At 42.4% G+C, this 15,137-nt stretch overlaps 1 protein-coding gene across 1 annotated transcript in view; it reads left to right on the forward strand.

The window, feature by feature from the left end:
* The window catches only part of mapk8a (mitogen-activated protein kinase 8a), a 34,052-nt gene that overhangs the window by 9,854 nt on the left and 9,061 nt on the right, over window positions 1-15,137 (forward strand). Inside the window, 5 exon segments of the mRNA XM_080448932.1 lie at window positions 671-729; window positions 992-1,130; window positions 6,121-6,286; window positions 7,521-7,592; window positions 11,308-11,490. Coding sequence (XP_080305058.1) covers window positions 671-729; window positions 992-1,130; window positions 6,121-6,286; window positions 7,521-7,592; window positions 11,308-11,490 — 619 coding nt within the window.

Consider the following 15,137-nt stretch of genomic DNA (forward strand, 5'->3'; position numbering starts at 1 on the left):
CTAGTATTTAACACAGAACTAGTATTTAACACAGAACTAGTATTTAACACAGAACTAGTATTTAACACAGAACTAGTATCTAACACAGAACTAGTATCTACAGTAACACAGAACTAGTATCTAACACAGAACTAGTATTTAACACAGAACTAGTATTTAACACAGAACTAGTATCTAACACAGAACTAGTATCTAACACAGAACTAGTATTTAACACAGAACTAGTATTTAACACAGAACTAGTATTTAACACAGAACTAGTATTTAACACAGAACTAGTATTTAACACAGAACTAGTATTTAACACAGAACTAGTATTTAACACAGAACTAGTATTGAACACAGAACTAGTATTGAACACAGAACTAGTATTTAACACAGAACTAGTATTTTTTCCGTTACTGTCGGGCAGAAAGCCTGTATCTCCATAATCTTTTTTTTTTGTACATTAACCCTTTAAGACCTGGAAGGCATCTGTGTCACTTTATGATTTGAGCAAAAAAACATTATTTTACACTTTAGCTATTCAAAAATAGCAGATCTACAAGCTCATAGCGCGGCATCATATGCTAACAGCACATATATATTTATGAACATAATCTGTATGTGATTAATTATGACTAATTATTACACCGTATGTGATTCTGATGCATGTCTTGTGTTTCCACAGATTATTGGTCTATTAAATGTATTTACCCCACAAAAAACATTAGAAGAATTTCAAGATGTGTAAGTAACTCTTTTGTCAGCGAGTGTGTGTGCGTGTGCGTGTGTGCATGTGTGTGTGTGTGTGTGTGTGCGCGTGTGCCTGCGTGTCTCTCTCTGTGTACATTCTTCTGCTTGTGTTGGTGTTCGAGAAAATATGCACATATTAAAACAAAGTGCTGTGTGTGTGCGCGTGCGTGTGTGCATGTATGTGTGTGCGTGCGTGTGCATTTGTGTGTGTGTGTGCGTGCGTATGCATTTGTGTGTGTGTGTGTGTGTGTTCCAGATACATAGTGATGGAGCTGATGGACGCCAACCTGTGCCAGGTGATTCAGATGGAGCTGGACCATGAGAGGCTGTCCTACCTGCTGTACCAGATGCTGTGTGGCATCAAGCACCTCCACGCTGCTGGCATCATTCACAGGGTAGGCATCATTCACAGGGTAGGCATCATTCACAGGGTAGAGTAGGCATCATTCACAGGGTAGAGTAGGCATCATTCACAGGGTAAAGTAGGCATCATTCACAGGGTAGAGTAGGCATCATTCACAGGGTAGAGTAGGCATCATTCACAGGGTAGAGTAGGCATCATTCACAGGGTAAAGTAGGCATCATTCACAGGGTAGAGTAGGCATCATTCACAGGGTAGAGTAGGCATCATTCACAGGGTAGAGTAGGCATCATTCACAGGGTAGAGTAGGCATCATTCACAGGGTAAAGTAGGCATCATTCACAGGGTAGAGTAGGCATCACTCACAGGGTAGGCATCACTCACAGGGTAAAGTAGGCATCATTCACAGGGTAGAGTAGGCATCATTCACAGGGTAGAGTAGGCATCATTCACAGGGTAGAGTAGGCATCACTCACAGGGTAGGCATCACTCACAGGGTAGAGTAGGCATCATTCACAGGGTAAAGTAGGCATCATTCACAGGGTAGAGTAGGCATCATTCACAGGGTAGAGTAGGTATCATTCACAGGGTAGAGTAGGCATCATTCACAGGGTAGAGTAGGCATCACTCACAGGGTAGAGTAGGCATCATTCACAGGGTAAAGTAGGTATCATTCACAGGGTAGAGTAGGCATCATTCACAGGGTAGAGTAGGCATCATTCACAGGGTAGAGTAGGTATCATTCACAGGGTAGAGTAGGCATCATTCACAGGGTAGAGTAGGCATCATTCACAGGGTAGAGTAGGCATCATTCACAGGGTAGAGTAGGCATCATTCACAGGGTAGAGTAGGCATCATTCACAGGGTAAAGTAGGCATCACTCACAGGGTAGAGTAGGCATCATTCACAGGGTAGAGTAGGCATCATTCACAGGGTAAAGTAGGCATCACTCACAGGGTAGGCATCACTCACAGGGTAAAGTAGGCATCATTCACAGGGTAGAGTAGGCATCATTCACAGGGTAGAGTAGGCATCATTCACAGGGTAAAGTAGGCATCATTCACAGGGTAGAGTAGGCATCATTCACAGGGTAGAGTAGGCATCATTCACAGGGTAGGCATCACTCACAGGGTAAAGTAGGCATCACTCACAGGGTAGAGTAGGCATCATTCACAGGGTAAAGTAGGCATCATTCACAGGGTAGAGTAGGCATCATTCACAGGGTAGAGTAGGCATCATTCACAGGGTAGAGTAGGCATCATTCACAGGGTAGAGTAGGCATCACTCACAGGGTAAAGTAGGCATCATTCACAGGGTAGAGTAGGTATCATTCACAGGGTAGAGTAGGCATCATTCACAGGGTAGAGTAGGCATCATTCACAGGGTAGAGTAGGCATCATTCACAGGGTAGAGTAGGCATCATTCACAGGGTAGAGTAGGCATCATTCACAGGGTAGAGTAGGCATCATTCACAGGGTAAAGTAGGCATCATTCACAGGGTAGAGTAGGCATCATTCACAGGGTAGAGTAGGCATCATTCACAGGGTAGAGTAGGCATCATTCACAGGGTAAAGTAGGCATCATTCACAGGGTAGAGTAGGCATCATTCACAGGGTAAAGTAGGCATCATTCACAGGGTAGGGCAGGGTCGGCATCATTCTCTGTAATCAGTAACATGCAGGTGATACTTATGTCTATCAAACATGGTTTGATTGAAAGGCAATCAAAGGCTAGAGCGTATGAAACAAACGTCGGGTGTCCAACATTATAAGTGCCCCAGTGTGGCCGCAGAGTTCACTTCGGAATTAAGTGATTGTGAATGTGACTGTCATTACAATTGTCCTTGTGTCAATAAATTGTGTTTTTTAACAGCAGTTGCCAGTTAAGCTGATCAAAGACTAATACAATGTCATTTGATCTGCGTTTGCTAAAACCACACCAGACCATTTAATCAAATTAATCCAGAACACAAGCAGATTGCTGTAATTTAAAGTTCTCTATAACCAGCAATGGGAGAGTGATAATTCTGTGTACCAAATATAATTTTATTCCATGGCAACGTCGCTCTTCCATGGGCAGAGAGGGTGAGAGCGTAAGATTGCACTAGGGACAATGGCTTGTGCAGTCTTCTCTTAAAGGCAATGGCATCCGGCACGGTGATTAGTTTTATTATTGTAACGCCCAAACCACACCTATGTATAATGTAACGGGTAACGCAGGTGTTCCAGGGATAAGGCTGGCGCCCGAAGATAGCAAATTTTGCACGGGAGCGCCCCTTGCGCAATGCTAAATCCCCAAATAGTGGGTTTTTGCAACTCTTGGCAAAGATAGGGCCCAATGTGTAGCCTACCGATTTGCGTGATGTTGGTTCTGTAGGAGTAATATAAAAAAATATGTTTTGCAAAAATCGGCCTCCTGGTGGCGCTATAACAGGCCAATGTGAAGAATTTGGGCCAGAGGTTCTGCTCTGGCCTCCAGGGAGTGTGTGTGTGCAGTTTCACTGTGCTCAGTGCCAGAGATTAGCTACGGACGGACGGACGGCAAAACATAGTCTCGGCCACGCCTTGGGCCTGGCGGAGACAATTAAACCAATGTGCTTTTTTATTTTGTATCTCTGTAAAAAAAAAAAGGGACCTGGAGCTGCATGACTCATTACATGACTCACTCTGTACTGTATGCAAATTCAGTATATCAATGTAAGCAGGGCAGACATTCCTCGCAGCAGCACTCGCTAGAACAAACATGTTACATCTGAGGTATTTGAGAGCCCATGCTTTAGATGATGAACACGGGGCGGATTTAGCAAATTACCGGGGCTCCAGGCAACTTAACTTTAGGGCCCGCCTCCGCCCCCAAACAAACCCTTCACTTGCTACAATATGGGAACCCATGCTTAAAAATAATATCCTCATTGATGACGTGGAGGGAAGAATATATTTGTTGCTTTGTGTAACCCAATGAATTCGCCCGCCGTAAACACCTAACGGAGGCATCAAGGTGTGCTGTAGCCTCAGCGCTTCTCAAACGTCTTCATGCCAAGGACCCCCAAAATGAATATATGTATTTGGCCGCGGACCCCCCATCTCAAATGTTTTGTTCCAGGGACCTCCATGAGCAAAGATTTGAGTTACAAATGTTTGCTTAAAAAAATATCTATACATTCAAAGGTTTGCACAAACTTTCACGATTTTTCAAAAATAGCAGATCTACAAGCTCATAGCGCGGCACTCGGTGCCGCGCTATGAGCTTGTATATCTGCTATTTTTGAATAGCCAAAGTATAAAAGGTAAAAATTATTGTGAGGCTATATTAACACATTTTGCTGGGGACCCCCTGGAACTCCCCCCCCCGGAGAACCCCACTTTGAGAACCAATGCTGTAGCCTACCCGAATTAGCATTTAATAGGTCCCGAAAAATGCTGATCTACAAGCTCAGAATTTGTAATGTTTTTTTTATTATGACAAAATATAGGCTACATTTGCAAATATTTCAGTGCTCATTGTACAACAGAGCCATATGAATATTAATTAAGATAACTACATAATATGACGGCAGACCGTTTAATTGACAACAACACATCAGACACATATGCGTGCAGAATGTATACTGAGCCACTCTGAAGGCAACTTTAGCCAGCATGAGATAATTAATCAGCCTACTCACCAGGGTGTAGGCCTACATTGTCTAGGCAACAGGTTTGATCCATCCATGTCCATTTTGTTTACGCTTGAAAAGCGTCAAGTTGGCCTCAATAGAAATCTGATTTCCTCTAAAAACTTTGCGCATTTCAAAATAAGAGTCTCTCTCCCCCCCCCCCCCCCCCAACACTTTGTTTTGAAATCGACCTACCGCATAGAAGTAGGCCCAGGTGAAGCTACTCCACGCTGTTGGGAACGCTAGTGTGTAGAAAAGGAATAAATATTCAGATTTTCGGACCCGTAAAAGCAGCCTGTCCTGATAGGCGAACATGCGACACGTTGTGAGCTTGTAGATCGGCTATTTCCGCCGAAGAGATTTGATGTAGAGGAGGAAAAAGAAAGGAGTGGGTATAGAAGTATAGACCACTGGGGTGGGGGACCCGGTCAACGAAATATATAGGATTAAAGTGGTTAAACTCCTCCATATACTTCTCCTCTCTGACCTGCGGTGGTTAAGGATAAATCAGGGGAGGGCTTATTAGCATTCTCATCACGTTATCCTCCTGTGGATGAACTCACTTCAAAGATATACATGTTAACCTCGTCATCATGTTGGCTTAAGAACTCATTTAATGAGACGTATAATGATTAACTTCTCCCGTTGCAGCATATCTTTGGAATTTAATGGCATTTCTATCCCTGGGACCCCAATTTATCTAGTAAAATCAATGTTAATTTAACTCTGAGAGTGTACAAATGGAACCAAATGGACCCGTGTACAATCTCAGAGTTACAGACCCATAAGGGTCCATTTGGTTCCTATCCATCATTTAGCTGGGGACCTCCTGGAAAACCCTCAAGTACCCCTGGGGGTCCCCGGACCCCACTTTGAGAACCAATGCCCTAGGGGGTCCTCAGAGTTAATACAGGGGAGCCGCCAAATCTTTGTGTGATATTCCATTAACCACTTGAACCATAGCATCCCTTTTCTGAGGTGAACATTTATTAGCCGAAAATAGCAGATCTACAAGCACACAACGTCTCGCCGCGCAAAGAGGTTTGGTGTAGGGGGAAAAAAAGAGCTAACCAAGTACACGTTTTCTAAGTATTGACGGCTTGAGACGTGGTTAACTGTCTGGAAAAAATGCACGTTAACATGAATCCACTATGAATCCATGAAAACACTATACAATGACTAGTGCTGTCTATAAAGCTATCTATGAAATCTATGGACATTTTTTATCTTTATACATTATATAGTGGGGGTCCCTGCTTCATCTCTCTCTCAGCCTGGGGGGGGTCATTGGCCTGAAAGTCATTGAAGACCCCCCGACCTACAAAAAATGACCATTTCTTGGCCTTGTGTTCCTTCCTCCATACATCAGGACCTGAAGCCCAGTAACATCGTGGTGAAGTCAGACTGCACCCTGAAGATCCTGGACTTTGGCCTGGCCCGGACCGCGGCCACGGGCCTGCTGATGACCCCGTACGTGGTGACGCGGTACTACCGAGCCCCTGAGGTCATCCTGGGCATGGGCTACCAGGCCAACGGTCAGTATATCTATCTGTCTGCCTGTCTGGTAGCTGTATACAGCGTTAACATGCTGTATACGTCTGCTATAGGGCTGTCAGTAGTAGGACCATTAATTGTCACAAAAATAATTGCGATTAACGGTTTAATTGTGTTTCTGGCATTTAAACATTAGAACATATGAATACAAATTGATTTCTGTTTGCCCTGTAAGGCTTCCTAATCAAAAATGGCTAAAAAAGGTTAAAGCTCTATATATTCCAGTAACAGTGGTCTCCTGGTCTCTCCAGCCCTTTAGTTAACAGAAAATAAATGTTAACGTGGGACATCAATTTCATCCAATTACGAGAGAAAGATCATTTATCGGCCTATCCTGTACGAGTTCCCTCTCCTGATTGGATGAAATTGATATCCTGATCTGAAAAATGGATTATCTGTTTTTCTAAAAAAATAAGCTGGAGAGATGGGGAGAGCCCTGTTAACCCAACAAAACAAGTCTTTAGCAATGAGTACTATCAGAATATATTAAACTTTTCAGTTACATTAAATTCCGACCACAAATCCATGTTCATCTAATGCAGACAGAGCGGTGAAAATAGGTTTAAATGCTCCTCATATGTATTTTTTAAGTAGCATGGTGCTTCTCTGCATAAATGGATTATAGGTTGTTATGAGATTATTGCTTCCTAAACTAACCCCTTCTAACCGGATGCTCTGCCTTTCTTCTCAACTCGTACATGGTAAAATCCTCTGTTAATGTAACTCCAAAGAGGGCGCAAATGGAACCAACCGGACCCTTTGGGTCCGGTTGGTTCCATTTGCGCCCTCTTTGGAGTTAAAGGAGCGCTAGACAATATTCAGCCACTAGATGCAGCACTTTTGCATTACCTCTGTTGCATAGGGTTGGTTATTTCCCTGTCAGCTCTATAAAGGCAGCAACGGCAACATTCTGCAACATTGTAACGCAGTGGCTGACTTACAAGATTATATTTAGGGTTAAAAAAAAAAAGTACATGAAAGCAGATGGTTAATGGCTGCCATCAGAGGTAATAAACAAACCAATCATTTTGGAGTTTGGACATCCCAGCAAAATTATTTAAAAATAATTCATAAGTGTACTTTTATTTCACACTTTTGTAAAAAGCTGTGGATGCATTATTTCCTTTTCATTAATTGTTTTCATGAAAATGTTGTCTATTAACCCTTTAACACGGAGGATTTTACTGTGTACTCTCTCTTTGTTCACGTCGCTAGTGGACATATGGTCAGTGGGCTGCATACTGGCCGAAATGGTTCGCCATAAAATCCTTTTCCCGGGAAGGGACTGTATCCTTGCATCATTCTCCCTAAAAAAATAATAAAAAAAACGCTTCTAATTCTAACGCTTTTTATTTTATTTATACGCTCCTTGTTAACATTCTCTGTGAAATGCTGTGCTGGTTCAAATCTGTCGGTGCTTTGCATTTGGCAACGGCGCAAGAAAGAGACTGTCAGATCTTTCCTCTGGATAGCAATCAATTCTTGGCACGGGGGGGGCAACGGAAAACGCTCGCCAGGTTTTTCAGGCAATCACTACTAACTAAAAGAGGTCAATATAATACTCCTCCTTCAAGAGTGAGTTTTAGGACGGTCATGGGGTATGATCTTTCTGCAACAAGTCATCGTTCATCTTCATTTTTTACCCCCCCCCCCCCTCACACGCCCCCCCCACCCCGCCAAGCCCCATGGGGGGAAATCTTCCCTCTCACGTTCTGACAGAAGCCTCCGGCGCTGCTGCTGCTGCATGCTGTCAGCTTTCAGTTTTCATCCACGCTGCATACTTTCTTATGGCTCTTTTTGACTACTATCAGAAATAAGTGAACCGGTCTTCAACAGGGGGGTCCGGGACCTTTAGGGGGTCCTCAAAGTTACTACACGAGGGCCGCCAAATCTTTGTGTGATAGGAACCCTAGTATCCCTTTTTCTGAGGGGGGACATTATAATCTCTGATCTACAAGCCTCCGACGTGTTGCGTTGATGCGACACGTTGTGAGCTTGTAGATCTGCCGTTTTCTCTTTTTCTATTGGGTGATTTTTTATGACATACCTCCCCCTTCTTTCAGGGGTGGTTCTGGTTATAATGAAAATGTAAAAAAACTAAAAACAAAAGAACAATCACAGAATTTCACGGAACGTCCTGGAACGTTTCAGGTTTTATACAGAAAGGTTCTGAGGTACAGGGTTAACCCTTTGTAGTTCCAAAAGAGCCGTTTTTCTCATCCACGCCGCACCCATCTTTCTTTGTTGCGTTTATTTGTTTGTGTTTGTGTTTGACTTTGTATTTATTTAATTTCTGCATGCTCTCCCTTCCTCCTCCTCCTGTCATCATCATCATCATCATCATCATCATCACACCTCCTGCAGTGGACGTATGGTCAGTGGGGTGCATTGTGGCCGAGATGATCCGGGGGAGCGTGTTGTTCCCCGGCACTGATCGTATCCTTCTCCCCCCCCCCCTCCCCCATGCCTCCCCCCCTCCCGCTGTCAGTTACTTCAGCGGGTGAAGTGATCCACCGCTACCCCCCCCCCCCCCTTTTCAGTTCCCAGCCGATCACTTCGCTCTAGTGGTGGGAAAAAAAAGTTCATTTCAGTGAACGAGCGAAATGAACTTCAAATCGCGGCAATGATTCGTTCAAATGATTCGTTCACGTTCTCGTTCAGTAGTGCTATTTTCTTTTGTTCAAAATTGACTTGAGTAAAAGTACAAAAGTTTTGGCATCAAAATATACTTTAAGTACCAAAAGTAAAAGTACTAACATATTTGAAAATAGTCGAGCTACAAGCTCACAACGTGCCGCAATGCGACGCGTTGTGAGCTTGTAGATCTGCTGTTTTCAAATAGCCTAGGTATGAAATAGGGCTAAAGTGGTTAATGTATGTTTTATAATGTGTGTAAAACACCATCGCGGGATTTTTTTTTTACGTCGCGCGTGAGCGTAACAGTTTCAGAAAGTGAACGAGCTCGTTCACATTCACGGCAAATGAACTTGTTCTTTTGAACGAATCGATCATGAACGACACATCACTACTTCGCTCCACCATTCCTACCGGTTTACATCCAGTCTCCCCCCCCCTCCCTCCCTCCCTCCCACCCCTATGCTGCCCCCCCCCCATATCACCCTATAGACATGAGGATATTGTTGTTGTCGGGCAGAAACCTCCTATCTCCATAATCTACTTTTTTTTTTTTTTTGCTTGAATTAGCGCCTTACTTGATCACACTACAGAGTCACACAAAAGTATCAAAAGTAGCAGATCTACAAGCTCGAGCTTGTAGATCTGCTACTTTTTAACCCATTAAGACCGGGAACGCATATATGTGTCATTTTTTTTTTTTTCTACAACCATTATTTTATACTTTGGGCTATTCAAAAATAGCAGATATACAAGCTTGTAGCGCGGCACTCGGTGCCTCGCTACAAGCTTGTAGATCTGCTATTTTTGAAAAATCTTGGAACATTTCGTGCAAATCTTTTAATGGATTTTTTTTTTTTAATCCTTGCCTCTGGAGGTCCCTGGAACAAAACATTTTACAAATGTTTAAAAAAAAATTATTCAAATATTTGCACGATTTTTCCACGATTTTTCAAAGAATAGCAGATCTACAAGCTCATAGCGCAGCACTCGGTGCTGCGCTATGAGCTTGTAGATCTGCCATTTTTTGAATAGCCAAAGAAATCTAAAATGGAATCCTGAAAAGCGGTTTTGGAACGTGAGGTTTCTGACCCACAGAGACGTTATGTTTTGAACACAGAGGGATATCTTATAGAGAATAGATTATGGTTTGAGTCAAACAGCTGAGAAGATGTATTTTGCTACAGATCTACAGATCATATGAATTTTAAAGCTGCAATCCGTAGCCCCCCCCCCCCCCATGCGAGCGCTGACCTTTGTACTGTAAGCCTCAGAAAGGCCGTTTTTTTTTGGCCAGAGGATATATTGCTTTCGAAGCTTCATGCAATACCACTTGTCAGCGAGTAGTGGTCCTACACCTAATGACAGGAGACCATTTAGACACCTGCTGGTCCCCCGAGAAAACAAGGGGTTAAACGTACAGTATGTTAATACAACTGTGATGTTGAGAAATGTAGATCTACAAGCTTGTGAGCTTGTAGATCTTCGGAGCGCGACACAACCAAACAAAATGACTTGTCGTAGTTCCACCACTGGATCTCTTCTCCACTAGTCCCTCCCACTGGATCCACTGGATCTCTTCTCCACTAGTCCCTCCCCCTAGTCACTAGTCCCACCCCCTAGTCACTAGTCCCTCCCCCTAGTCACTAGTCCCTCCCTAATATCACCGTCTAGTTTTTATTTGATGTTGAAATTCTCAATACATTATTTAGTCATAGTTAATAGTCATCATTGCTTTTTTTTAATTTAGCTTTTATTACGTTTTCGTCAGTGAAAAAAGGTAGTCGACAAACATCTTCCGTCATAGTTTTAGTCGACATAATTAACACCGTCTCAGAGGTACATTAACACTGAGGACTTTACGATGCAAATTAGGGGTCCATTGATTTTTTTTTTTTAAATAACTTTTATCCCACGATTTTGTAACCCATATTTTTTCACCCAGTGCCAATTGCTTATGTAATCCTGGGCGCTACTCTCCCTCTGCCAGCCTAGGGAGAGCCCAAGCTGAAGCTCATACCTCCCTCCAATGCATGAGGCCCAATTATTTAAAACAAATTGTGTCAAACGAGGGTCCGTGTCCTATTGGATATAAAACTGGGGGTCCTGGAAATGAAAAAGGTAGAGAATCACTACTCTATCATATAGATTGGTCGATGTCCTATTCATTAAGAAAAGTTATGGATTGCAGCTTTAAGTCGTCTTGTATTTTTTGTGGATGAAGCTATGTATGCATGTACGTACCATGTGTGTGTGTGTGTGTGTGTGTGTGTGTGTGTGTGTGTGTGTGTGTGTGTGTGTGTGTGCGCGTGTGACAATGCACTGTAGTGTCTATGTGGTCTACGTTTCCCTAACACCGCTGCCTCAGACATCGATCAGTGGAACAAAGTGATAGAACAGCTGGGCACTCCGTCTCAGGAGTTCCTGATGAAGCTCAACCAATCGGTGAGGACGTACGTGGAGAACCGGCCGCGCTACGCCGGATACACCTTCGAGAAGCTCTTCCCCGACGTGCTCTTCCCCGCCGACTCCGAACACAACAAACTGAAAGGTAACGGTAGCGTCTTTGTACCTCTGTCATAGCGTTGCTGTCGGGCAGAAACCTCTTAACTCCATACTCTTCTTTCGTAAATTAACCCATTAACACATTCCATGCCAGACGTTAATCTCATAATGTACTCACCAGTGCCAACGTGTTATTGTTGTTTTTTTGTTTTTTTCACTTTGCCATAGATCTTGTTAAAATCCTTAAGATTGAGCCGTACACGGTCTGTTTACATCCGCGAGATCTCACTGTATCTACCAGTGAAAACCACATGTCAAACGGATCTCCATGATTGTAGTTAGAGCGGATTACGTTAAACAGTGATATGCGAGGAGAAAAAACTACAGGAAGAGAATTGAGTTTCAGTGTGCGCTTTAGAACGAGGGCCGACGTGATCGGCAAAAACCGGATCCCAAATAATTCTGTTTCCGGTCTTCAAACCGGAACCGGAAATGGATCAAAAAATTCCGAAAGTGCACCTGGGAAAATTTCAACGCGAATCGGCGGTTTGCGTAGATCTACGCGACTGGCACGCTGCGGCTTTAAATAGGTTCGCGTAGATCTACGCGATTGGCATTCAATGTGTTAAGACCTGGAACGCATCTGTGTCATTTTTTATTTGAGCAAAAAAGCATTATTTTACACTTTGGCTATTTTTTTTAAAGTTTTTTAAAGGGAGCATTTGTAACTCAAATCTTTGCTTCTGTGGGTCCCCTGGAACAACATATTTTGAGATGCGGGTCCGTGACCAAATACATAAATATTTTGGGGTCCTTGACATGAAAAAGTATGAGAACCACTGATATAGCAACATAAGTGTATGTTTATGTATGTACAGTATGTAAGTATGTATTTCATTCAGTCTGACCAGGAACAGGGATAAAACATATCCTCGCTGGCCATATAAATCAATGACAAGAGGGGGGGGGGGGGGGATATCAAAAGCACATGTAACCCTGGCTGCAGGTGTATCTTATACGTGTACCGTATATATCGTATATACCGTATATATCGAGCTCACGTTTTAGGTGAAGCCACGAAGTGTGCTGAAATATCTCTGAAAACGTTGGGTGATCATTTGTTCCTCACATAATAAGTACCCATAACCTTATTGATTGAAACGAGAAAGATTAGCATTTTATTCAACACCCTCAACAAGTCCCCTGGGAGTTTAGAGTTTTCTGTGCTCCACCATCTTTGTCTCCACTAGACCGTGATAAATATCTCTCACATATCGGGTTTTTCTTTTCAGAAGCAGAAATCAATTTCAGTCAAATCATTTACTTCCCCTGGTTGGTGAAAATCTGTAAAAATGCAGCAGCAGGTCCATAGATTTACAATTATACAATTATAATTTGGTCATTTAGCGGACGCTCTTTATCCAGAATGACAAATCAGAGTAAAACGTTTTGGTTCCTTTGGGCTCCGAAAAAAAACACCAGCGTCGATTCAATTCAATTCAATTAGGGGCGGGCCATAGCTGAGTGGTTAGTGAGCCCGCCTAGGGAGCCAGAGGCCCTGGTTGCCCCCAGGTACGATTCCAGGCCACGCCAGCATATGTGTCGATGAAAATTAAATTTGTCCCTGAGCAAGACTCTTAAACCCCTAATTGCTCATTGGAAAAACAAGCCCGCAAGGACTTTCATGAACGTTCCTGTTAAAAAAAAAAGAAGAAGGAATTATTCAATTCAAAGGGCTTTATTGGCTTGAGAAAACATACGTTTTACATTGCCGAAGCAAATTGTCCAAAAACTGTGACTTTTCACGATTCAAATTAAAAAAAACGCGTTTCGAGCTTGTAGATCTGCTACTTTTGATGCTTTTGTGTGACGCTGTAGTGCAGGGGTCTTCAACGTTTTCAGGCCCAAGGACCCCCCTAGCTGAGAGAGAGATTAAGCAGGGACCCCCCTACTCTATATTGTATAAAAATTGTGTTTCAGATTAAACTTTTTTTTGTTTACGTGGCCTGCTCTTTTTTTCCTTCTACACCTATACCTCTACACCTATACCTCTAAAGTTCTCCTCAGAAAGGGGATGCTAGGTTTCAAGTGGTTAAGGTAAAAAAAAAAAAAATCATATCACACAAAGATTTGGCGGACCCCCCTGTAGTAACTCTGAGGACCCCCGTAGGGGTCCCCGGACCCCCTGTTGAAGACCTCTGCTGTAGTATGATCGAGTAGGGGCCGTTCATTTTACGGACGGAAGAAAACACAAAAACGTTAGAATTATGGAGATAAGAGGTTTCTGCCCGACAGCAACGTAATGTGAAACAAAACAGTGTCTCCTCTCAGCCATGAATACTAAACAAACCCTCTCCATGTTAAACCATGATTATGGAGGCTGGGTTTCCTCCATGTTTGACGTTGCTGCTGACTTCTTGCTGAGCTCGGCAGAACCTCAGCTCTCTATAGGTTGAGCAGAGGTCGCTTCGCCGTGTCAGTTCAGCCCCCGCCTTGCCCCCACTTCAGCTGCACACTGATTGGTTGTTCTGACGTGTAGGCCCCCCACGGGGGAAGATACGGCCATAGCCTGCATCGATTGGTCAGCTGCCATGTTGTAACCCCCAGGGTTATATGACAGCCGACCAATCAGAACATGCCGATTACCCTCTCTGTCCTTTTTATCACCCCCTCTTATCCAGGTCAAATAAAGGCTAGGAATTATTTTATATATATATATAATTATATATATATATTATATATATATATATATTATATATAATATATAATATATATATATATATAATATATATATATATATAATATAATATTAATATATATATATATATAATATATATATATATAGTGTCTATATATATATATATAGTGTCTTGCAGATCTGTTATTTTTGCTTTTTGATCGCACTGCCACCCCCAAGTGCGATCTCGCCTCCCCTAGAAAAAAAAACACCAACGCCCGACCACAAAAAGTGGGCAGCGGGCTGCTCCCATTGGCTCCTCGTCCATTCACGGGCAGGCAGCCAATCACCACCTATTCCCCCCCCCACAAAAAAAAAAAAGGGGGCAAAAGATGTAAAGTACATTTTGATACCAATATGTTTTTTTACTTTTAAGTCTTTTGAATTCCGGACTTTTTACTTGTAACAAAGTACCTCTACACTGCAGTATTGATACTTTTTACTCAAGTAAAACATTTGAGTACTTTTTTCCACCACTGGCCCCAACCAGTGTTGCCAGATTCTGTGAGAGAAACAAGCAACCAGGTCTAGGAAAACCAGCCCAAAAGAAAGCGACTATGGGCCACATGAGCACTTTTAACATATACATCAGCTATTTGAAAATAGCAGATCTACAAGCTCACAACGCGTCGCGATGCGACGCGTTGTAAGCTTGTAGATCGGCTATTTTTCAAATACAATCTTGCGGGGAAATTTATAATAAGCAGATCTGGCAACACTGGCCCCAACCCATGAGGATCTTACAGTATGTGTTAATAATAATAATAATAATAATAATAATAATAATAATAATACAGTATGTGTTAATAATAATAATAATAATAATAATAATAATAATAATAATAATACAGTATGTGTTAATAATAATAATAATAATAATAATACAGTATGTGTTAATAATAATAATAATAATAATAATAATAATAATAATAATAATAATAATACAGTATGTGTTT

This window comes from Gymnoscopelus braueri, assembly GCF_963280865.1.
Source record: "Gymnoscopelus braueri genome assembly, chromosome: 14".
In the NCBI taxonomy this organism is placed as follows: Eukaryota; Metazoa; Chordata; class Actinopteri; order Myctophiformes; family Myctophidae; genus Gymnoscopelus; species Gymnoscopelus braueri.